General features: G+C 64.1%; 1 protein-coding gene across 1 annotated transcript; it reads left to right on the top strand.

Moving 5' to 3' along the window:
- Nucleotides 1–1,004: 1,004 nt before the first annotated feature.
- LOC135325365 (protein-glutamine gamma-glutamyltransferase K-like) lies at nt 1,005–22,967 on the top strand. Its single transcript, XM_064503334.1, has 15 exons — nt 1,005–1,062; nt 3,524–3,749; nt 6,441–6,620; nt 8,748–9,026; nt 12,835–12,953; nt 13,644–13,751; nt 15,048–15,222; nt 15,922–16,060; nt 17,202–17,305; nt 18,123–18,211; nt 18,946–19,099; nt 20,374–20,661; nt 21,172–21,332; nt 21,601–21,737; nt 22,654–22,967. Exons 2-15 carry the CDS (start codon nt 3,527–3,529, stop codon nt 22,904–22,906), a joined length of 2,409 nt encoding a protein of 802 aa, XP_064359404.1. The 5' UTR covers nt 1,005–1,062; nt 3,524–3,526; the 3' UTR covers nt 22,907–22,967.
- Nucleotides 22,968–23,957: the final 990 nt, after the last annotated feature.

Below are 23,957 nucleotides of genomic sequence, written 5' to 3'. Positions count from 1 at the left end.
CCAAATAGGGAGCCATGGGGCTGCCCCATAGGGTCCCCCCTTGCCACATAGTGACCCCACCAAATAGTGAGCCATGGGGCTGCCCCATAGGGCCCCCCTTGCCACATAGTGACCCCCACCAAATAGTGAGCCATAGGGCTGCCCCATAGGGCCCCCCCTGCCACATAGTGATCCCCACCAAATAGTGAGCCATGGGGCTGCCCCATAGGCTGTCCCCTTGCCACATAGTGACCCCACCTAATAGTGAGCCATGGGGCTGCCCCATAGGGCCCCCCTTGCCACATAGTGACCCCACCAAATAGTGAGCCATGGGGCTGCCCCATAGGGCCCCCCTTGCCACATAGTGAACCCTGCCACATAGTGTGCCATGGGGCTGCCCCATAGGCTTCCCCCTGCCACATAGTGATCCCCACCAAATAGTGAGCCATGGGGCTGCCCCATAGGGTCCCCCCTTGCCATATAGTGAACCCCACCAAATAGTGAGCCATGGGGCTGCCCCATAGGGCCCCCCTTGCCACATAGTGAGCCCTGCCAAATAGGGAGCCATGGGGCTGCCCCATAGGGTCCCCCCTTGCCACATAGTGACCCCACCAAATAGTGAGCCATGGGGCTGCCCCATAGGGTCCCCCCTTGCCATATAGTGAACCCCACCAAATAGTGAGCCATGGGGCTGCCCCATAGGGCCCCCCTGCCACATAGTGATCCCACCAAATAGTGAGCCATGGGGCTGCCCCATAGGGCCCCCCTTGCCACATAGTGACCCTACCAAATAGTGAGCCATGGGGCTGCCCCATAGGGCCCCCCTGCCACATAGTGATCCCACCAAATAGTGAGCCATGGGGCTGCCCCATAGGGCCCCCCTGCCACATAGTGATCCGGGGGGGGGGGAGGAGTTCCCGGACGCCTGGGCCCCTGCCCCACCGCTCCCCCCCCACAGGTATGGGGCAACCGGGGGGCGGGGCCTCGCCTGGCCCCGCCTCTTCCTCCCCGGGCCCCGCCCCTTCCCCCCCCACACCCGGCGCAGCGGTGCCAGTGAGTGCCAGGTGCTGGGAGCACTGGGAGGTACTGGGAGCACTGGGAGCTCGGCGGGGGGCACTGGGGGGCACTGGGAGGGCCGGGGGGCTACTGGGAGCACTGGGAGGGCTGGGGGGGTCACTGGGGGGTGCAGGGGGGTCACTGGAAGCACTGGGAGGGGATACTTGGAGCACTGGGAGTACTGGGAGGGGGTAACTGGGCGGACTGGGAGCACTAGGAGGGATATTGGGGGCACTGGGAAGGGATACTGGTGTTACTGGGAGCCCTGGGAGGACTGGGAGGGGGTAACTGGGTGGACTGGGAGCACTGGGAGGGGGTAACTGGGCAGACTGGGAACACTGAGAATGGGAACTGGAAGGATTGGGAGGGATGCTGGGGTTACTGGGAGCACTGGGAAGGGATACTGGGAGCACTGGGAACTGAAAGCACTGGGAGCACTGGGCAGACTGGGAGCCCTGCGAAGAGGTAACTGGGCTTACTGGGATCAATGGGAGGGGGTAACTGGGGCTACTGGGAGGCACTGGGAGGGGATATGGGGGTTACTGGGAGCACTGGGAGGGGTTAACTGGGGTTACTGGAAGCACTGGGAGCCGGTAACTGGAAGGACAGGGTGGGGTTAACTGGGAGCACTGGGAGGGGATACTGGGAGCACTGGGAGGGTGTGACTGGGAAGGGTTAACTGGAGTTACTGGAAGCACTGGGAGGGGCTACTGGGCTGACTGGGGCTACTGGGAGGGGTTAACTGGCGTAACTGGGAGGGGGTACTGGGAGGACTGGGAAGGGGTACTGGGAGGGGGTTACTGGGAGCACTGGGAGAGGGGACCGGGGGGAACTGGGCGCCCTGGGAGGGGGGAACTGGGCAGACTGGGGGCTACTGGGCTGACTGGGAGCAGCGGGAGCCCTGGGAGAAGGCAACTGGGAGCACTGGGAGGGGCTACTGGGGTAACTGGGAGGACTGGGATGAGATACTGGGAGGACTGGGAGGGAGATACTGGGAAGGGGTACTGGGAGGACTGGGAGGGGGCTACTGGGAGCACTGGGAGAGGGGAGCGGGGAGCACTGGGCGCCCCGGCGGGGGGGAACTGGGCAGACTGGGGGAACTGGTTGGGCGGGGAGCGCGCCCGGACGCCTGGGCCCCGCCGGGGCGGGGGAGGAGGCGGGGGGGGGAGCTGCTCGGGCAGGCCCGGACGCCTGGGCCCCTCCCGGCGCCGGGCGGGGCACTGGGAGGCACTGGGAGGCACTGGGAGCAGCCCAGGGGGGCACTGGGAGGCAGCGGAGGGGGAACTGGGCCGTACTGGGAGCCTGGGAGGGGCCATACTGGTATATACTGGGCCATACTGGGCTCTTCTGGGCCATACTGGTCCATACTGGTCCATACTGGTCCATAATGGGCCACACTGGTCCATACTGGCCATACTGGCCATACTGGGAGAGGGCTACAGGGCTGTATTGGTTCATACTGGTGTTACTGGTTTAACTGGGAAGGGGTTGGTGGCCTTCATGGGCTGTTCTGGAAGGTCTTACTGGGCCATACTGGCCTGTACTGGGCTGAATTGGTCCATACTGGCCCAAATGGGTCCATACTGGTCCGTACTGGCCATACTGGGAGAGGGCTACGGGGTTGTTTTGGTTCATACTGGTGTCACTGGTCCTACTGGGAAGGGTTTGGTGGCCTTCATGGGCCATCCAGGAGGATCTTACTGGTCCATATCAGTCTATACTGGTTTGTACTGGTCCATAGTGGTCCATACTGATCTGTACTGGTCCATACTGGTCCATAGTGGTCAATACTAGTCCATACTGGCCCGTACTGGGCCATACTGGTCCTACTGGGAAGGGCTCGGTAGCTATGACGGACCATCCAGGAAGATCTTAGTGGTCTGCAGTGGTCTCTACTGGTTTGTACTCTTTCTTACTGGTCCGTAGTGGTCTGTACTGGTCTGTAGTGGTCCACAGTGGTCAATACTAGTCCATACTGGCCCATACTGGGCCATACTGGTCCTACTGGGAGGGGTTTGTTAGCTATGATGGACCATCCAGGAAGATCTTACTGGTTCCTATTAGTCTATACTGGTCCGTAGTGGTCCATAGTGGTCCATACCGATCTATACTAGTCCATACTGGTCCATACTGGGCCATACTGGTCCTACTGGGAAGGGCTCGGTAGCTATGATGGATCATCCAGGAAGACCTTACTGGTCCATATTAGTCTGTAGTGGTCCATACTGGTCTATAGGGGTTTATAGTGGGCTCTACTGGTTTGTAGTGGTTTGTACTGGTTTGTACTGGTTTATACTGGTTTGTACTGGTTTATACTGGTTTTTACTGGTTTTTACTGGTTTATACTGGTTTATACTGGTTTTTACTGGTTTTACTGGTTTATACTGGTTTATACTGGTTTGTACTGGTTTATACTGGTTTATACTGGTTTGTACTGGTTTGTACTGGTTTGTACTGGTTTTTACTGGTCTGGCGGCTCCCCCCACAGGCGATGCCGGACGCCGACCCCCGCCTGGACCCGGGCCGCTGGGCGGCCGCCAGTTTCCGGGCCCGGGGGGCCCCGTCGCCGTCCCCCCCCCGGCCCCGGCGGGGCTTCTGGCGGCGCCTGGGCGGGTGCTGCGGGGGCTGCGGGTGCTGCCGCCGGGGCGCCGAGGACTGGGAGCCCCCCCTGGGCGAGGTCCCGGGGCGCCGCCCCCCCCAGCCCCTGCGGCCCGGTGAGTTTCGGGTCGGAAAACGGCCTTTTCGGGCAACCAAAAGCGGAGAAAGCGGGTTTTTCGCGGCGGTTTCGGGACCCCCCCCCCCCACCGAGGGCGTTCGGCGGTGCCCCCCACCACCACCACGCACCCCCCCCCCGCACACCATTTTGGGGTGAAACCCCCCATTTTGGGTCCCAAACCCCCATTTCGGGGTGAAAAAAACCCATTTTGGGTCCCCAAACCCCCATTTTGGGTCCCCAAACCCCCATTTTGGGGCGAAAAACCCCCATTTTGGGTCCCAAACCCCCATTTTGGGTCACAAAACCCCCATTTTGGGTCCCCAAAGCCCCATTTTGGGGCGAAAACCCACCATTTTGGGTCCCAAACCCCCATTTTGGGGTGAAAAACCCCCATTTTGGGTCACAAAACCCCCATTTTGGGTCCCGAAACCCCCATTTTGGGTCACAAAACCCCCATTTTGGGTCCCCAAACCCCCATTTTGGGGCAAAAACCCACCATTTTGGGTCCCAAACCCCCATTTTGGGGTGAAAAACCCCCATTTTGGGTCACAAAACCCCCATTTTGGGGCGAAATCCCCCCGTTTTGGGGCGTTTTGGGGCGGAAATGGCGGTTTCGAGGCACCCCCCAAAACGATTTGGGGGTGTTTTGGGGGGGCTCAGAGACGGATTCGGGGGTGGGGTTTCGCGGTGCCGCTCGCCGCCGCCCCCCACTCAATTTCCTGCCCCCCCGCCGCCATTTTGGGTCCAAAACCCGCCATTTTGGGGCCATCCCGAGACCCTGAGGGCAAAAATGGCGGTTTCGAGGCCCCCCCCGATGCGTTTTTGGGGCGTTTTGGGGGTTCCCGGGGTCCGATCGATGTGGGGGTTTCGCGGGGTCACTCGTCACCACCCCCCACTCAATTTCCCACCCCTCCGCCGCCATTTTGAACCCCCAAACCCGCCATTTTGTGGCCATCCCGAGACCCTGAGGGCAAAAACGGCGGTTTCCAGGCCCCCCCGGTGCGTTTTTGGGGGGTGTCCGGGGGGGTTCCCGGGGTCGGATCGGCGCGGGGGTTTCACCGCCGACCCCCCCTGAGCTTGCTGCCCCCCCAGACGCCATTTTGAGCCCCCAAACCCGCCATTTTGGGGCCCTTCCGAGACCCTGAGGGCAAAAACGGCGGTTTCCAGGCCCCCCCGGTGCGTTTTCGGGGGGTGTCCGGGGGGGTTCCCGGGGTCGGATCGGCGTGGGGGTTTCACCGCCGACCCCCCCCATCTTGCTGCCCCCCCAGACGCCATTTTGAGCCCCCAAACCCGCCATTTTGTGGCCCTTCCGAGACCCTGAGGGCAAAAACGGCGGTTTCCAGGCCCCCCCCGATGCGTTTTCGGGGGGTGTCCGGGGGGGTTCCCGGGGTCGGATCGGCACGGGGGTTTCACCGCCGGCCCCCCACTCAATTTCCCACCCTCCCCGCCGCCATTTTGGGTCCAAAACCCGCCATTTTGGGGCCCTTCCAAGACCCTGAGGGCAAAAACGGCGGTTTCGAGGCCCCCCCGATGCGTTTTTGGGGCGTTTTGGGGGTTCCCGGGGTCCGATCGATGTGGGGTTTTCGCGGGGTCGCTCGTCACCACCCCCCACTCAATTTCCCGCCCCCCCGCCGCCATTTTGGGTCCAAAACCCGCCATTTTGGGGCCCTTCTGAGACCCTGAGGGCAAAAACGGCGGTTTCGAGGCCCCCCCCCGATGCGTTTTTGGGGCGTTTTGGGGGTTCCCGGGGTCGGATTCGCGCGGGGGTTTCACCGCCGACCCCCCCTCATCTTGCTGCCCCCCCGGACGCCATTTTGAGCCCCCAAACCCGCCATTTTGTGGCCATTCCAAGACCCTGAGGGCAAAAACGGCGGTTTCGAGGCCCCCCCCGGAGCGTTTTCGGGGGGTGTCCGGGGGGGTTCCCGGGGTCGGATCGGCACGGGGGTTTCACCGCCGACCCCCCACTCAATTTCCCACCCCCCCCGATGCGTTTGGGTCCAAAACCCGCCATTTTGGGGCCCTTCCGAGACCCTGAGGGCAAAAACGGCGGTTTCGAGGCCCCCCCTGATGCGTTTTTGGGGCGTTTTGGGGGTTCCCGGGGTCGGATCGGCGCGGGGGTTTCACCGCCGACCCCCCCTGAGCTTGCTGCCCTCCCAGACGCCATTTTGAGCCCCCAAACCCACCATTTTGGGGCCATCCCAAGACCCTGAGGGCAAAAACGGCAGTTTCCAGGCCCCCCCCAATGCGTTTTTGGGGCGTTTTGGGGGTTCCTGGGGTCGGATACGCGCGGGGGTTTCACTGCCGACCCCCCCTGAGCTTGCTGCCCCCCCAGACGCCATTTTGAGCCCCCAAACCCGCCATTTTGGGTCCAAAACCCGCCATTTTGGGGCCATCCCGAGACCCTGAGGGCAAAAACGGCGGTTTCAAGGCCCCCCCGGAGCGTTTTCGGGGGGTGTCCGGGGGGGTTCCCGGGGTCGGATCGGCACGGGGGTTTCACCGCCGACCCCCCACTCAATTTCCCACCCCCCCGCCGCCATTTTGGGTCCAAAACCCACCATTTTGTGGCCATTCCAAGACCCTGAGGGTAAAAACGGCGGTTTCGAGGCCCCCCCGGAGCGTTTTCGGGGGGTGTCCGGGGGGGTTCCCGGGGTCGGATCGGCGCGGGGGTTTCACCGCCGACCCCCCCCAGGCCTGCTGGCCCCCCGGGGCCTGGTGCTGGGCTCGCCGGGCGACCGGGCCGCCCACCGCACCGCCGACTTCGCCGGCCCCCGCCTCGTGGCCCGCCGGGGCCAGGCCTTCGGCCTCCGCGTCCTGCTGCCGCGGCCCTGGGACCCGGCCGGCGACCGCCTCTGCGTGGAGCTCACCCTCGGTGGGGGCAATTCGGGGGGGCCGTTAGGGGCCGGGGGGGGGGGATTAGGGGGCTGGGGGGGGATTAAGGGGCTGGGGGGGGATTAAGGGTCTGGCGGGGGGGGATTAAGGGTCTGGCGGGGGGGGAATTATGGGGCTGGGGGGGCAATTATGGGGCTGGGGGGGTAATTAAGGGTCTGGGGGAGGTGACTATGGGGCTGGGGGGGCAATTAAGGGCCTGGGGGAGGTGACTATGGGGCTGGGGGGGAAATTAAGGGTCTGGGGGGCAATTAAGGGCCTGGGGGAGGTGACTATGGGGCTGGGGGGGGATTAAGGGTCTGGCGGGGGGGGAATTAAGGGTCTGGGGGGGGAATTAAGGGTCTGGGGGAGGTGACTATGGGGCTGGGGGGGGCAATTAAGGGCCTGGGGGGGCAATTAAGGGTCTGGGGGGCAATTAAGGGTCTGGGGGGGTGACTATGGGGCTGGGGGGGGCAATTAAGGGGCTGGGGGGCAATTAAGGGCCTGGCGGGGGGGAATTATGGGGCTGGGGGGGAAATTATGGGCCTGGCGGGGGGGAATTAAGGGCCTGGGGGGTAATTAAGGGTCTGGGGGAGGTGACTATGGGCCTGCGGGGGTAATTAAGGGCCTGGGGGGTAATTAAGGGCCTGGGGGGCAATTAAGGGCCTGGCAGGGGGGGAATTATGGGGCTGGGGGGGGAATTAAGGGTCTGGGGGGGTGACTATGGGGCTGGGGGGGGAATTAAGGGTCTGGCGGGGGGGAATTATGGGGCTGGGGGGGCAATTATGGGGCTGGGGGGTAATTAAGGGTCTGGGGGGGTGACTATGGGGCTGGGGGGGGAAATTAAGGGTCTGGGGGAGGTGACTATGGGGCTGGGGGGGGAAATTAAGGGTCTGGGGGGGCAATTAAGGGTCTGGGGGGGCAATTAAGGGTCTGGCTGGGGGGTAATTAAGGGTCTGGGGGGCAATTAGGGGGCTGGGGGAGGTGACTATGGGGCTGGGGGGGGAATTAAGGGGCTGGGGGGGCAATTAAGGGTCTGGGGGGTAATTAAGGGTCTGGGGGAGGTGACTATGGGGCTGGGGGGGGAATTAAGGGTCTGGGGGAGGTGACTGTGGGGCTGGGGGGGAAATTAAGGGGCTGGGGGGGCAATTAAGGGTCTGGCTGGGGGGTAATTAAGGGCCTGGGGGGCAATTATGGGGCTGGGGGGCAATTAAGGGCCTGGGGGAGGTGAATATGGGGCTGGGGGGGGCAATTAAGGGTCGGGGGGGCAATTAAGGGGCTGGGGGAGGTGACTATGGGGCTGGGGGGGGAATTAAGGGGCTGGGGGGGAATTAAGGGTCTGGGGGGCAATTAAGGGCCTGGTGGGGGGGTAATTAAGGGGCTGGGGGGGAATTAAGGGTCTGGGGGGGCAATTAAGGGCCTGGCGGGGGGGAATTATGGGGCTGGGGGGGAATTAAGGGTCTGGGGGGCAATTAAGGGCCTGGTGGGGGGGACAATTAAGGGGCTGGTGGGGGGGCAATTAAGGGCCTGGCGGGGGGGAATTATGGGGCTGGGGGGGAATTAAGAGTCTGGGGGGGCAATTAAGGGTCTGGGGGGTAATTAAGGGTCTGGGGGAGGTGACTATGGGCCTGGGGGGGGTAATTAAGGGTCTGGGGGGTAATTAAGGGCCTGGGGGGGCTATTATGGGGCTGGGGGGGCAATTAAGGGGCTGGGGGGGTAATTAAGGGGCTGGGGGGGTCATTAAAGGTTGGGGTAATTGGTGGCTGGGGGTAATTAAGGGGCTGGGGGGGCAATTAGGGGCCTGGGGGGGCAATTAAGGGTTGGGGGGGTAATTAAGGGTCTGGGGGTAATTAAGGGCCTGGGGGGGGCAATTGGGGACGGGGGGGGGATGATGACGTCATAGGCAGCCCTGAGCACTGGGAGGGCGGTGACATCACCCGGGCGGGGGGGGGGCGATGACATCATCCAAGGGGTGACGTCACCCACCCCTCCCCGCCCGCCCGCCGCCGCCACGGCCACCGCCCAGGGTGGTGGTGGGGGGGGGATGACATCACCCAGGGCGGGTGTGACGTCATCAGGGGGTGCTGATGTCACGGCCCCGCCCGATGACGTCACACACACACCCCCGCAGGCCCCACCCCCCAGGTGGCCAAGGGCACCCACGTCCTCATCCCCCTGGGCGAGACCTCGCCCACCGGCTGGACCGCCGAGGAGGAGGAGGGGGGGGAGGAAGAGGAGGGGGCGGGGCCCGCCGACGGCCCCGCCCTGCGGCTCCGCCTCGCCGCCCCGCCCGACGCCCCCATTGGCCGCTACCGCCTCAGCGTCAAGACCCGCACGGCGGCCGGCGAGTACGCGGCGCCCTTCGACGACGCCAACGACCTCTTCCTCCTCTTCAACCCCTGGTGCCCCGGTGAGGCGCTGCCGGGGCTCCCCGCGGCGGGATTCGGTGGTTTCGGGGCTCCCCGCGGCGGGATTCGGCGGTGTCGGGGCTCCCCGTGTCGAAATTCGGCGGTTTCGGGGATCCCCGTGTCGAAATTCGGTGGTTTTGGGGCTCCCCACGCTGAGATTCGGCGGTTTCGGGGATCCCCGCGGCGGGATTCGGCGGTGTCGGGGATCCCCATGGCGGGATTCGGCGGTGTCGGGGCTCCCCGTGTCGAAATTCGGTGGTTTCGGGGCTCCCCATGTTGAAATTTGGCAGTTTTGGGGCTCCCCGTGTCGAAATTCGGTGGTTTTGGGGCTCCCCACGCTGAGATTCGGCGGTTTCAGGGCTCCCCGCGTCGAAATTTGGCAGTTTCGGGGCTCCCCGTGTCGAAATTCGGCGGTTTTGGGGCTCCCCATGTTGAAATTTGGCAGTTTCGGGGCTCCCCGTGTCGAAATTTGGCAGTTTCGGGGCTCCCCGTGTCGAAATTCGGTGGTTTCGGGGCTCCCCACGCTGAGATTCAGCGGTTTCGGGGCTCCCCACGGCAGGATTTGGCGGTGTCGGGGCTCCCCGCGTCGAAATTCGGCAGTTTTGGGGCTCCCCGCGTCGAAATTCGGTGGTTTTGGGGCTCCCCACGCTGAGATTTGGCGGTTTCAGGGCTCCCCGCGGCGGGATTTGGCGGTTTCGGGGATCCCCGGGGCGGGATTCGGCGGTGTCGGGGCTCCCCGTGTCGAAATTCGGCGGTTTTGGGGCTCCCCATGTTGAAATTTGGCAGTTTCGGGGCTCCTCGCATCGAAATTCTGCAGTTTTGGGGCTCCCCACGCTCAGATTCGGGGGTTTCGGGGATCCCCGGGGGGGGATTCGGTGGTTTCGGGGCTCCCCATGTTGAAATTTGGAAGTTTCGGGGCTCCCCACGCTGAGATTCGGCGGTTTCGGGGATCCCCGGGGCTGGATTTGGTGGTTTTGGGGCTCCCCGCGTCGAAATTCGGTGGTTTCGGGGCTCCCCACGCTGAGATTCGGGGGTTTCGGGGATTCCCATGTTGAAATTTGGAAGTTTCGGGGCTCCCTATGCTGAGATTCAGCGGTTTCGGGGATCCCCGGGGCTGGATTTGGCGGTTTCGGGGCTCCCCATGTCGAAATTCGGCGGTTTCGGGGCTCCCCGTGTCGAAATTTGGCAGTTTCGGGGCTCCTCGCATCGAAATTCTGCAGTTTTGGGGCTCCCCACGCTCAGATTCGGGGGTTTCGGGGATCCCCGGGGAGGGATTCGGTGGTGTCGGGGATCCCCATGTTGAAATTTGGAAGTTTCGGGGCTCCCCACGCTGAGATTCGGCGGTGTCGGGGATCCCCGGGGCGGGATTCGGTGGTGTCGGGGATCCCCATGGCGGGATTCGGCGGTTTCGGGGCTCCCCGTGTCGAAATTCGGCGGTTTTGGGGATCCCCGTGTCGAAATTTGGCAGTTTCGGGGCTCCCCGCGTCAAAATTCGGCGGTTTTGGGGCTCCCCACGCTGAGATTCGGCAGTTTTGGGGATCCCCGGAGCGGGATTCGGTGGTTTCGGGGCTCCCCGTGTCAAAATTCGGTGGTTTCGGGGATCCCCAGGGCTGGATTTGGCAGTTTCGGGGCTCCCCGTGTCGAAATTCGGTGGTTTTGGGGCTCCCCACGCTGAGATTTGGCGGTTTCAGGGCTCCCCGCGGCGGGATTTGGCGGTTTCGGGGATCCCCGGGGCGGGATTCGGCAGTGTCGGGGCTCCCCGTGGCAGGATTCGGCGGTTTCGGGGCTCCCCGTGTCGAAATTCGGCGGTTTTGGGGCTCCCTGGGGCAGGATTCGGTGGTTTTGGGGCTCCCCATGTCAAAATATGGCGGTTTTGGGGCTCCCCATGTCAAAATTTGGCAGTTTCGGGGATCCCCACGGCTGGATTCGGTGGTGTCGGGGCTCCCCGTGTCGAAATTCGGTGGTTTCGGGGCTCCCCATGTTGAAATTTGGCGGTTTCGGGGCTCCCCACGCTGAGATTCGGCAGTTTCGGGGCTCCCCGCGGCAGGATTTGGCAGTTTCGGGGATCCCTGTGTCAAAATTTGGCAGTTTCGGGGCTCCCCGCGTCGAAATTCGGTGGTGTCGGGGCTCCCTGCGTTGAAATTCGGTGGTTTCGGGGCTCCCCACGCTGAGATTTGGCAGTTTTGGGGATCCCCGGGGCGGCATTCGGTGGTTTCGGGGCTCCCCGCATCAAAATTCGGCGGTTTCAGGGCTCCCCGCGGCGGGATTTGGTGGTTTCGGGGCTCCCCACGCTGAGATTTGGCGGTTTCAGGGCTCCCCGTGGCGGGATTTGGCTGTTTCGGGGCTCCCCATGGCGGGATTCGGTGGTTTCGGGGCTCCCCGAGGCCGCATTCGGCGGTTTTGGGGATCCCCGTGTCAAAATTCGGCGGTTTCGGGGCTCCCCACGCTGAGATTTGGCGGTTTCAGGGCTCCCCGCGGCAGGATTTGGCGGTTTCGGGGCTCCCCGTGTCGAAATTTGGCAGTTTTGGGGCTCCCCGTGTCGAAATTCGGTGGTTTCGGGGCTCCCCATGTTGAAATTTGGCAGTTTCGGGGCTCCCCGCGTCGAAATTCGGCAGTTTCGGGGCTCCCCACGCTGAGATTTGGCGGTTTCAGGGCTCCCCGCGGCGGGATTTGGCGGTTTCGGGGCTCCCCGTGTCAAAATATGGCAGTTTCGGGGCTCCCCGTGGCCGGATTCGGTGGTGTCAGGGCTCCCCACGCTGAGATTCGGCGATTTTGGGGATCCCCAGGGTGGGATTCGGTGGTTTCGGGGCTCCCCATGTTGAAATTTGGCAGTTTCGGGGCTCCCCGCGGCCGGATTCGGCGGTTTGGGGGCTCCCCGTGTCAAAATATGGCGGTTTTGGGGATCCCCACGCTGAGATTTGGCGGTTTCAGGGCTCCCCGCGTCGAAATTCGGCAGTTTCAGGGCTCCCCGTGTCGAAATTTGGCAGTTTTGGGGCTCCCCACGCTGAGATTCGGCGGTTTCGGGGCTCCCCGCGGCCGCATTCGGCGGTTTCGGAGATCCCCGGGGCGGGATTTGGCGGTTTCAGGGCTCCCCGTGTCGAAATTCGGTGGTTTCGGGGCTCCCCGCGGCCGGATTCAGCGGTTTCGGGGCTCCCCATGGCGGGATTCGGTGGTTTCGGGGCTCCCCGCGGCCGCGTTCGGTGGTTTCGGGGATCCCCGGGGCGGGATTTGGCGGTTTTGGGGCTCCCCACGTCAAAATTCGGCCGTTTCGGGGCTCCCCGCGGCACGATTCGGCGGTTTTGGGGATCCCCGTGTCAAAATTTGGCAGTTTCGGGGCTCCCCGCATCGAAATTCGGCAGTTTTGGGGCTCCCCAAGCTGAGATTCGGCAGTTTTGGGGATCCCCGGGGCGGGATTCGGCGGTTTCGGGGCTCCCTGCGTCAGGATTCGGCGGTTTCAGGGTTCCCCATGTCAAAATTTGATGGTTTCAGGGCCCCCCGCAGCGGGATTTGGCAGTTTCGGGGCTCCCCCGGTGGAGATTCGGCGGTTTCGGGGCTCCCCCTGTCAAAATATGGCAGTTTTGGGGCTCCCCACGCTGAGATTTGGCAATTTTGGGGCTCCCCTTGTCAAAATTTGGCAGTTTCGGGGCTCCCCACACCGAGATTCGGCGGTTTTGGGGCTCCCCGTGTCGAAATTTGGCGGTTTCGGGGCTCCCTGCGCGGGGAGCTCCTCCGGGCGGGGGCGGCTTGGGGGGGCGGTGTCAAGGTTTTGGGGACCCCCGCCCTGATTTCGGGCCCCCCCTCCCCCCGCAGATGACCTCGTCTACATGGAGAACACAAGCGACCTTGACGAGTACGTCCTTAACGAGACCGGCCGCATCTTCTACGGCACCGAGGCGCAGATCGCCGAGCGCTCCTGGAACTACGGGCAGGTACCTTCCACCCGGGAGACCCCAAAACCCCTCTTTCTGACCCCAAAAAATCGAGGTGGGACCCCAAAAACCCAAGGCGGGACCTCAAAATCTGGAGGGAGCCCAGAATCCTGGAGGGACCCCAAAATCTTGCGTTAGACCCCAAAACTCCTCAAGAGACTCCAAAATGGGTAGAGGGACCCCAAAAACGTGGGTTAGACCCCAAAATCTATAGGGGGGACCCCAAAAACATAGGGTGGGGTCCCCGAAATCCTGGGCGGGTCCCAAAAATCCTGAGTTTAGACCCAAAATCAAGGAAGACGCCCGCAAATCTTGGGGTTTTCCCCCAAAATTGGGACCCCGAATAGTAGGGGAGACCCCCGAACCCTTGGTGGAGACCCCAAACCAGGTGCGACTCCAAAAATCCATGTTTGGACCCCAAAATCTGCAGTTGGGGGGGGCCAAAAATGGGTGGGGGGGGTCCCAAAAGCAGAGGGGTCCCCGAAATGGGTGGTGGACCCCAAAATTGGTCTCCAAAATGGGTGGGCGCTCCCCAAAAGGGTGGTGGCTCCCCGCAACGACCATGAGATGCTCCAGAGGGACACGTGGATTCGGGGGGGGGTTCTCCTGGGGGAGGGGGCGGGAGGATTTTGGGATGGATCGGGGAGGTTTTGGGGCACCCCCAAATTTTGGGGTTCCCCCCCACCCCAGTTTGACCCCGGCGTGCTCGAGGCCTGTCTCTACATGCTGGACCGCCGGGGGATGCCCCACGGCGCCCGGGGCGACCCCATCATGGTGTCCCGCGTCGTCTCCGCCATGGTGGGTCTCGGAGGGGTTTTGGGGGTGGGTGGGAGGGGTTTGGGGGTGAAATATGGAAGTTTGGGGTTGTTCCCATCCAGTTTTTGTGTGGTTTTGTTGGTTTTTTGGGTGGTTCCCGTTGGGTTTTGGGTGGTTCCCGTTGGGTTTTGGGGGTTCCCGTTGGGTTTTGGGTGGTTCCATTGGGTTTTGGGTGGTTCCTGTTGCTTTTTGGGGGGTTTCCGCTGGGTTTTGGTCATTCCCGTTGGGTTTTGGGGAGGTTTCACTGGATTTTGGTGGGTTCCCGTTGGGTTTTGGGGAGGTTTCACCAGATTTTGGTGAATTCCCGTTGGGTTTTTGGGGGGTTCCCGTTGGGTTTTGGGTGGTTCCATTGGGTTTTGGGTGGTTCCTGTTGCTTTTTGGGGGGTTTCCGCTGGGTTTTGGTCATTCCCGTTGGGTTTTGGGGAGGTTTCACTGGATTTTGGTGGGTTCCCGTTGGGTTTTGGGGAGGTTTCACCGGATTTTGGTGGTTTCCCGTTGGGTTTTGGGTGGTTTCCCGTTGGGTTTTTGGGTGAATTCCCGTTGGGTTTTTGGTGGTTTCCGTTGGGTTTTGGGTGTTTTCCGTTGGGTTTTGGGGGTTCCCGTTGGGTTTTGGTGAATTCCCGTTGGGTTTTGGGTGGCTCCCGTTGGGTTTTTGGGGGGTTCCCATTGGGTTTTTGGTGGGTTCCCGTTGGGTTTTGGGGGTTCCCATTGGGTTTTGGGTGGTTCCTGTTGGGTTTTGGTGAATTCCCGTTGGGTTTTGGTGGGTTCCGTTGGGTTTTGGGTGGCTCCCTGTTGGGTTTGGGTGGGCTCCCGTTGGGTTTTGGGGGTTCCCGTTGGGTTTTGGTGAATTCCTGTTGTGTTTTGGGTGAATTCCCGTTGGGTTTTGGTGAATTCCCGTTGGGTTTTGGTGAATTCCCGTTGGGTTTTGGGTGGTTCCATGGGCTTTTGGTGGGTTCCCGTTGAATTTTGGGTGATTCTGTTGGGTTTTTGGCGAATTCCCGTTGGGTTTTGGTGAATTCCCGTTGGGTTTTGGGAGGTTCCCGTTGGGTTTTGGGAGGTTCCCGTTGGGTTTTGGTGAATTCCCGTTGGGTTTTGGGTGGTTCCATGGGCTTTTGGCGAATTCCGTTGGGTTTTGGGCGAATTCCGTTGGGTTTTGGGCGAATTCCGTTGGGTTTTTGGCGGCTCCCCCGGACTTTTGAGCTACTCCTTGGACTTTTGGCCATTCCGCCCTATTTCTGGGGCCGTTTCTGGCCTTTTTGGGGGCCGTTTGCGGCGCAGGTGAACTCCCTGGACGACAACGGGGTGCTGGTGGGCAACTGGACGGGCGACTACAGCCAGGGCACCAACCCGTCGGCGTGGGCCGGCTCCGTGGACATCCTGCGCGCCTACCACGGCTCCGGCGCCCCCGTGCGCTACGGCCAGTGCTGGGTCTTCGCCGGCGTCATGACCACCGGTGCGCCCCCCCCCACTGGGACGTACTGGTTTCTACTGGTTTCCACTGGTTTGGCCCGTTTCGGGCTGGTTTCGACTGGGTTGGGCTGGTTTAGGGTGGGAGAAGGGGCCGAAAGGGCTTTGGGGGCTCCTGGAAGGAGCCTTGCTGCCTCCTTAGGCTCCCGCGTCGCGTGTCGTTGCGTGTCGTTGCGTGTCGTTGCGTGTCGTTGTGTGTCGTTGCGTGTCGTTGCGTGTCGGACCCTCCCGCCACCCCACACTGGGCCCGTGTCCCCCCACGGCGGCTCCCCGTGTCCCCCCGGGGTCCCAGAGCCCCATGGCGACGTCCCGTGTCGTCCTGTGACGTCACGTGACATCGCGTGTTATCCCAGGACATCATGTGTTGTCGCGTGTTATCCCGTGTCGGCCCCTCCTGACCCCTGTACTGGGCCCGTGTCCCCCCACGGCGGCTCCCCGTGTCCCCGCGGGGTCCCAGAGCCCCATGGCGACGTCCCGTGTCATCCCGTGTCATCCCATGACGTCACGTGTTACCCCATGACGTCGCGTGTTGTTGCGTGTCGGACCCTCCCCACCCCCCTGCTGGGCCCGTGTCCCCCCACGGCGGCTCCCCGTGTCCCCCAGACCCCCCAGGCCCCTCAGCGCCGTCACGTGAGGTCGCGCGACGTCGCGTGACGTCACGTGACGTCACGCGTGTCACCCGCAGTGCTGCGCTGCCTGGGGCTGCCCACCCGCACCGTCACCAACTACAACTCGGCCCACGACACCGACGTCTCGCTCACCACCGACATCTACTTCGACGAGAACATGCGGCCCCTGGAGCGCCTCAACACCGACTCCGTCTGGTACTGGTTTATACTGGGCTATACTGGTTTATACTGGTTTGTACTGGGAGAAGACCTGGGGGGCACCGGGAGGCGGAGCGGGACCAGCTGCCCCAGCTCATCCTGGGCCAAACTGGGCTGTACTGGTTCATGTTGGCCCATACTGGGCTTATAGTAGGCCATATTGGTTTATACTGGTCTATACTGGTCTATAGTGGTTTACATTGGGAGAGGACATGGGGGGCACCGGGAGGCGGAGCAGGACCAGCTGCCCCAGCTCATCCTGGGCCGTACTGGGCTGTACTGGTTCATATTGGCCCATACTGGGCTTATAGTAGGCCATATTGGTTTATACTGGTCTATACTGGTCTATAGTGGTTTACATTGGGAGAAGACCTGGGGGGCACCGGGAGGCGGAGCGGGACCAGCTGCCCCAGCTCATCCTGGGCCATACTGGGCCATACTGGCCAATACTGGGCTTATATTAGCCCATACTGGCCCATACTGGTCTATGCTGGTTTATACTGGTTTGTACTGGGAGAGGGCCTGGGGGGCACCGGGAGGCAGAGCGGGGCAGTGGGAGTGGGACCAGCTGCCCCAGCTCATACTGGGCCGTACTGGGCCATACTGGTTCACATTGGCCCATACTGGACTTATATTAGGCCATACTGGTTTATACTGGTCCATAGTGCACCATAAGCTTTTTATAACAGTCCGTGCTATTCCGTACTGGTTTATACTGGTCCAGAGTGGACCATAGGGGGTTTATACCAGTTCATACTGGTCCATACTGGTCTACAGTGGGCCATACAGGTTGTATACTGGTCCATACCAGGCCACACCAGTTTATATTGACCCGTAGGAGCTTTAAGCCACTGCATACCAGTTCAGACTGGTTTATACTGGTCCGTACCAGTCTATACTGGGTCATAGTGGGTCACATAGCTTCTCTATCAGTTCTTACTGGTTTATACTGGTCCGTAATGGCCCATGCAGGTTTTATACCAGATCCTACTGGGTCGTGGTGGCTTCTATTGGTCCGTAGTGGCGTTATTCTGGTGCATACTGGTTTATACTGGTTTGTACTGGTTTATACTGGTTTATACTGTTTTTTACTGGTTTTTACTGGTGCATACTGGTTTGTACTGGTTTATACTGGTAGGAACTTCCACGTGTGGAACGACTGCTGGATGAAGCGGCCCGACCTCCCCAGCGGCTACGACGGGTGGCAGGTCCTCGACGCCACCCCCCAGGAGACCAGCAGCGGTAAACTGGGCCAAACTGGGATGGACTGGGACGGGCTGGGGCTGGACTGGGATGGACTGGGATAGGCTGGACCATAAGGGGGCTGGACTGGGCCATATTGGGACACAAGGGGCTGGACTGGGCCAGACTGGGCTGTATGGGGCCGTACCAGGCCATGCTCGTCTGTACTGGTCTGCACTGGGCCAGACTGGGCTGTATTGGGTCATACTGGCCTGTACAGGGCTAGGCCATACTGGTTGTACTGGTCTGTACTGGGCCATAAAAAGGCCATACTGGGCCATACTGGCTGTGCTTGGCCATACTGGGAGGTATTGGGCTGTATGGGACTATACAGGGCCATACTGGGCTGTACTGGTCTGCACAAGGCCATGCCATACATGGCCATACTGGTCTGTACTGGTCTGTATTGGTCCGTACTGGGCCATAAGGGGCTATACTGGGCTGTTTGGGGCTGTGCTGGTCTGTACTGGGCCATACTGGGCTGTACTGGGTCATACTGGCCTGTACAGGGCTAGACCATACACATCTGTACTGGGCCATACTGGGCTGCATGGTGCCGTACTGGGCCGTGCTGGTCTGTAATGGTCTGTACTGGACCATACTTGGCCATACTGGCTGTGCTGGGCCATACTGGGCCGTACTGGGCCATACTGGGAGGTGTTGGGCCATATGGGGGGGGTCTACGGGGCCATACTGGGCTGTAAGGGGGCCATACTGGTCCGTACTGGTGGGAGCTGGTGGGAGCTGGTGGGAAGCGGTGGGAAGCGGTGCATACTGGTGCGTACTGGTGCGTACTGGCGCGTACTGGTGGCGGCAGGGCTCTTCTGCTGCGGGCCCTGCTCGGTGACGGCGGTGAAGAACGGCGAGGTCTTCCTCAAGTACGACACGCCCTTCGTCTTCGCCGAGGTCAGGGGGCGGGGCCAGCGCCGGTGGGCGGGGCCACGAGGCGGTGGGCGTGGCCACGAGGCGGTGGGCGGGGCCAGGAGCCGGGCGCGGGGCCTACGGGGGCCGCCGGGTCTTTGGGGCGGGCTGGAGGCGCTGGGGGCGGGGCTTAGGGCCTGGGGGCGGGGCTTAGTGGCTGGGGGCGGGGCTGGGAGTGTGTGGGCGGGGCTAAGGAAGGGGGTTGGGGTGTGGGGGCGGGGCTGGTGGGCGGGGCTTCGAGCCTGGGGCGGGCAGGAGAGGAGGGTGGAGGTGTGGCTTGCTGGAGGGGGCGTGGCCTATGCAAATAGGGGCGCGTTCTATGCAAATTAAGGCGTGTTTATGCAAATTAAGGGGTGTCTTCTGCAAATGGGGCGTGTCCTATGCAAATGAGGGGGGCGTGGCCAGCTGGGGTGGAATCTCTTCATGGGAGGCTCCATTCAAAGGGGGGGGGAGGTGGGGAAAGGGGGCGGGCGCATGCAAACGAAGGGTGGGGCCATGCAAATGAGGGGTGGGGTTATGCAAATGAAGGTCAGGGCTATGCAAATGAGGGGGCGTGGCCAGCTGGGGCGGAATCTCTTCGTGGGAGGCTCCATTCAAGGGGGGGGAGAGTGGGAAAAGGGGGGCGGGTGCATGCAAACGAAGGGCGGGGCCATGCAAACGAAGGGCGGGGCGTGCAAACGAGGGGGCGTGGCCATGCTAATGAGGGGGGCGTGGCCCAGGTGAACAGCGACAAGGTGTACTGGCAGCGGCAGCCCGGGGGGGGCTTCGCCGTGGTGCACGTGGAGGAGGGGGCCATCGGGCGCCGCATCAGCACCCTGGGCGCCGGCTCCGCCGCCCGATTGGACGTCACCAGCCAGTACAAGCACCCCGAGGGTGAGGCCCCGCCCCCACATGGACCCCCCCCACACCAGGACCCCCAACCCGTGACCCTTGACCCCCGGGATCCGCCCACCCCCTTGACCGTTGACCCCCCCCGACCCCCAACTGATGACCCTTGACCCCCCCAAGCCCATGACCCTTGACCCCAACCAATGACTGTTGACCCCCAGACCCATGACCCTTGACCCCAACCCCCAACCAATGACCCTTGACTCCCCCAAGCCCTTGAATGTTGACCCCGACCCCAACTGATGACCCTTGACCCCCCCAAGCCCATGACCCTTGACCCCAACCAATGACCGTTGACCCCCAGACCCATGACCCTTGACCCCAACCCCCAACCGATGACCCTTGACCCCCCCAAGCCCTTGAATGTTGACCCCGACCCCAACTGATGACCCTTGACCCCCCCAAGCCCATGACCCTTGACCCCAACCAATGACTGTTGACCCCCAGACCCATGACCCTTGACCCCAACCCCCAACCGATGACCCTTGACCCCCCCAAGCCCTTGAATGTTGACCCCGACCCCAACTGATGACCCTTGACCCCCCCAAGCCCATGACCCTTGACCCCAACCAATGACCGTTGACCCCCAGACCCGTGACCCTTGACCCCAACCCCCAACCGATGACCCTTGACCCCCCCAAGCCCACGACCCTTGACCCCAACCAATGACTGTTGACCCCCAAACTCATGACACTTGACCCTGACCCCCAACCGATGACCCTTGACCCCCAAACCTACAACCCTTGACCCCAACCAATGACCATTGACCCCCAGACCCATGACCCTTGACCCCAACCCCCAACCAATGACCTTTGAGCCCCCCAAACCCACGACCCTTGACCCCAACCAATGACCATTGACCCCCAGACCCAGGACCCTTGACTGTGACCCCCAACTGATGACCCCTGACCCCCCCAAACTCATGACCCTTGACCCTGACCCCCAACCGATGACCCTTGACCCCCCAAACCTACGACCCTTGACCCCAGCCAATGACTGTTGACCCCCAGACCCATGACCCTTGACCCCGACCCCCAACCGATGACCCTTGACCCCCCAAACCCATGACCCTTGACCCCAACCAATGACTGTTGACCCCCAAACTCATGACACTTGACCCTGACCCCCAACCAATGACCCTTGACCCCCCCCAAACCCACGACCCTTGGCCCCCAACGCCCAACCAATGACCCCTGAGCCTCGACCCCCAACCCTGACCCCTGACCCCGCCCCCTGACCCTTGACCTTTGACCCCGCAGGCTCGGAGGAGGAGCGCCAGGCCGTGGCCACGGCGACGTCGCACGGCTCGCGGGCCCGGGCGGGCCGGGCCGAGGGGGCCCCGGCGGCCGGGGAGGTGACGGTGACGGCGGAGGCGGGGCCGGCGGTGGCGGGGGCGGAGCTGCAGCTGCGGGTGGCGGCCCGCAACGCGGGGGCGGAGCCCCGGACGCTCCGCCTCCACCTGGCCCTGGCGCCCGTCCGCTACACGGGGGTGGCCGGAGCCCCCATCCGCCAGGAGCAGCACCGGCGGGTCCTGCCCCCCGGCCAGGGTGAGCCGGACGCCTGGGCCCCTCCCCGGACGCCTGGGCCCTATTCCCGGACACCTGGGCCCCTCCCCGGATGCCTGGGCCCTTTTCCCGGACTCCTGGGCCCCTCCCGGACACCTGGGCCCCTCTCCTGGACACCTGGGCCCCTTTCCCGGACGCCTGGGCCCCTCCCGGACACCTGGGCCCCTTTCCTGGACACCTGGGCCCCTCCCGGACGCCTGGGCCCCTCCCGGACACCTGGGCCCTTTCCTGGACGCCTGGGCCCCTCCCTGGACACCTGGGCCCCTCCCCGGACGCCTGGGCCCCTTCCCGGATGCCTGGGCCCCTTCCTGGACGCCTGGGCCCCTTTCCCGGACGCCTGGGCCCTTTCCCGGACGCCTGGGCCCCTCCCTGGACACCTGGGCCCCTCTCCCGGACGCCTGGGCCCCTCTCCCGGACGCCTGGGCCCTTTCCTGGACACCTGGGCCCTTTTCCCGGACACCTGGGCCCCTGACGCCCCCCCCCCGTCCCCAGGGGACACGGTGACGATGGCGGTGGCCTACTCGGAGTACGGCCCCCACGTGGGCGACCAGGACGCCCTGAAGCTGACGGTGGCCGGGACGGTGCAGGAGACGGGGCAGGTGGTGGCCAAGGAGCTGCGGGTGCGGCTGACCGCGCCCGACCTCACCCTGACGGTACGCCCGGACGCCTGGGCCCCTTCCCGGACGCCTGGGCCCCTTCCCGGACTCCTGGGCCCCTTTCCCGGACGCCTGGGCCCTTTCCCGGACGCCTGGGCCCATCCTGGACGTCTGGGACCATCCTGGACGTCTGGGTCCTCCTGGACTCCTGGGTCGCCCCGGACGCCTGGGCCCTTTCCCGGACGCCTGGGCCCTTCCCGGATGCCTGGGCCCTTTCCCGGACGCCTGGGCCCCTTCCCGGACGCCTGGGCCCCTGTCGTTGCAGCTGCTGGGCCCGGCGGTGGTGGGGCAGGAGACGCAGGTGCAGGCCGTGTTCCAGAACCCGCTGCCGGAGCCGCTGAAGGGAGCCGTTTTCCGCATGGAGGGAGCCGGGCTCTCCTGCCCCAAACCCCTCGCCGTGGGGTGAGTGTGGGGCCGGGCGGCCGGGGGGGGGGTCCAGGAGGCTGGGGAGGGGCCCAGGCGTCCGGGAAAGGGGCCCAGGTGTCCGGGGGGGTCCAGGAGGCCGGGGAGGGGCCCAGGCGTCCGGGAAAGGGGCCCAGGTGTCCGGGGGGGTCCAGGAGGCCGGGGAGGGGCCCAGGCGTCCGGGAGAGGGGCCCAGGTGTCCGGGGATGGACCCAGGTGTCCAAGTAGAGGGGCCCAGGAGTCTGGGGAGGGGCCCAGGCGTCCGGGAGAGGGGCCCAGGCATCCGGGAAAAGGGCCCAGGCGTCCGGGGAGGGGCCCAGGCATCCGGGAAAGGGGCCCAGGAGTCCGGGAGAGGGGCCCAGGCATCCGGGAGGGCCCAGGCGTCCGGGAAAGGGTCCCAGGTGTCTGGGGTGGGGCCCAGGTGTCCGGGAAAGGGGCCCAGGCATCCGGGAGAGGGGCCCAGGTGTCCGGGAGGGGCCCAGGCGTCCGGGAGAGGGGCCCAGGCGTCCAGGAAAGGGGCCCAGGCATCCGGGAAAGGGGCCCAGGCATCCGGGAGAGGGGCCCAGGCGTCCGGGAGAGGGTCCCAGGCGTCCGGGAAAGGGGCCCAGGCATCCGGGAGAGGGGCCCAGGCGTCCGGGAAAGGGGCCCAGGCGTCTGGGAGAGGGGCCCAGGCGTCCGGGGAAGGGGCCCAGGCGTCCGGGAGAGGGGCCCAGGCGTCCGGGGAAGGGGCCCAGGCGTCCGGGAAAGGGGCCCAGGCGTCCGGGAGAGGGGCCCAGGCGTCCGGGAAAGGGGCCCAGGCGTCCGGGGAGGGGCCCAGGCGTCCGGGAGAGGGTCCCAGGCGTCCGGGGCAGGGGGCCCAGGCGTGCGGGCAGCGGGGCCCAGGCGTCCGGTAAAAGGGGCCCCGGCGTCCGGGCAGGCCGGTGGCGGCGGGGGGGGCGCTGCGGTTGCGGCAGCCCCTGGTGCCGCTGCGGCCGGGACGGCGCCGCCTGGTGGCCGCCCTGGAGAGCCCCCGCCTGGGCCCCCTGCACGGCGCCCTCCTCCTCGACGTCGCCCCCGCTACTGGGAGCACTGGGAGCACTGGGAGCGCTGGGAGCGCCGGGAGCGACGCCCCCGACGCCCGACGCCGACGCCGACGCCGCCCCGCCCGAGCCGGCAGCACCGGCGGCTGAACTGGGAGCGCTGGGAGCGGACTGGGGGGCCACTGGGAGCGCTGGGAGGGGATTGGGAGCACTGGGAGCGGACTGGGGGAGCACTGGGAGCACTGGGAGGGGACTCGGAGGTCACTGGAAGCACTGGGAGGGGACTGGCGGGAGACTGGGAGCACTGGCAGGGGACTGGGGGCCACTGGGAGCACTGGGGGGTTACTGGGAGCACTGGAAACCACCCTGGGGGGGTCACTGGGAGCACTGGGAGCAGACTGGGGGGGCACTGGGAGCACTGGGAGGGGACTGGTGGGGGACTGGCAGCACTGGGAGCAGACTGGGGGGTTACTGGGAGCACTGCGAGCTGCTCTGGGGGGTCACTGGGAGCAGACTGGGGGGGTACTGGGAGCACTGGGAACCATTTTGGGGGTTAGTGGGAGCACTGGGAGCCCTGCAAGCTGCTCTTGGGGGTTACTGGGAGCCCTGGAAGCTGCCCTGGGCAATTACTGGGAGCTCTGAGGGGGTACTGGGAGCACTGGGAGGAGACTGGGGGGCTACTGGGAGCATTGGGAGCCCTGGAAGCCACTTTGGGCAGTTACTGGGAATACTGGGAGCCATCCTGGGGGGTTACTGGGAGCACTGGAGGGTTACTGGGAGCACTGGGAGTCCTGGAAGCCACCCTGGGGTGTCACTGGGAGCACTGGGAGGGGTTACTGGGTGGTTACTGGGAGCACTGGGAGCCATTCTGAGGGTTACTGGGAGTACTGGAAGCCATCCTGGGGGTTACTGGGAGCACTGGGAAGGGTTACTGGGAGCCCTGGGGGTTACTGGGAGCCCTGGGAGAGGCCCCAGCCCCAGCCCCAGCGTGACTGGGAGGCAACTGGGAGCACTGGGAGGCCCCCGGCCGCTCCCGCGATGACGTCATCGCTGTGACGTCACCCCGCGCGGGGGGGGGGGATGCGGAGCCGGGCCCGGACGCCTGGGCCCCTCCGCCCCTCCCCCCCCCCGCTATGAATAAACCGCTGCTGATGAGACGCCGCCGCTGTGACGTCATTGGGAGGGTGACGTCACCTCGGGG

The sequence above is a fragment of the Dromaius novaehollandiae genome, chromosome 36, assembly GCF_036370855.1.
Source record: "Dromaius novaehollandiae isolate bDroNov1 chromosome 36, bDroNov1.hap1, whole genome shotgun sequence".
NCBI classification, from domain to species: Eukaryota; Metazoa; Chordata; class Aves; order Casuariiformes; family Dromaiidae; genus Dromaius; species Dromaius novaehollandiae.
This window is presented reverse-complemented; position numbering and strand designations above follow the sequence as displayed.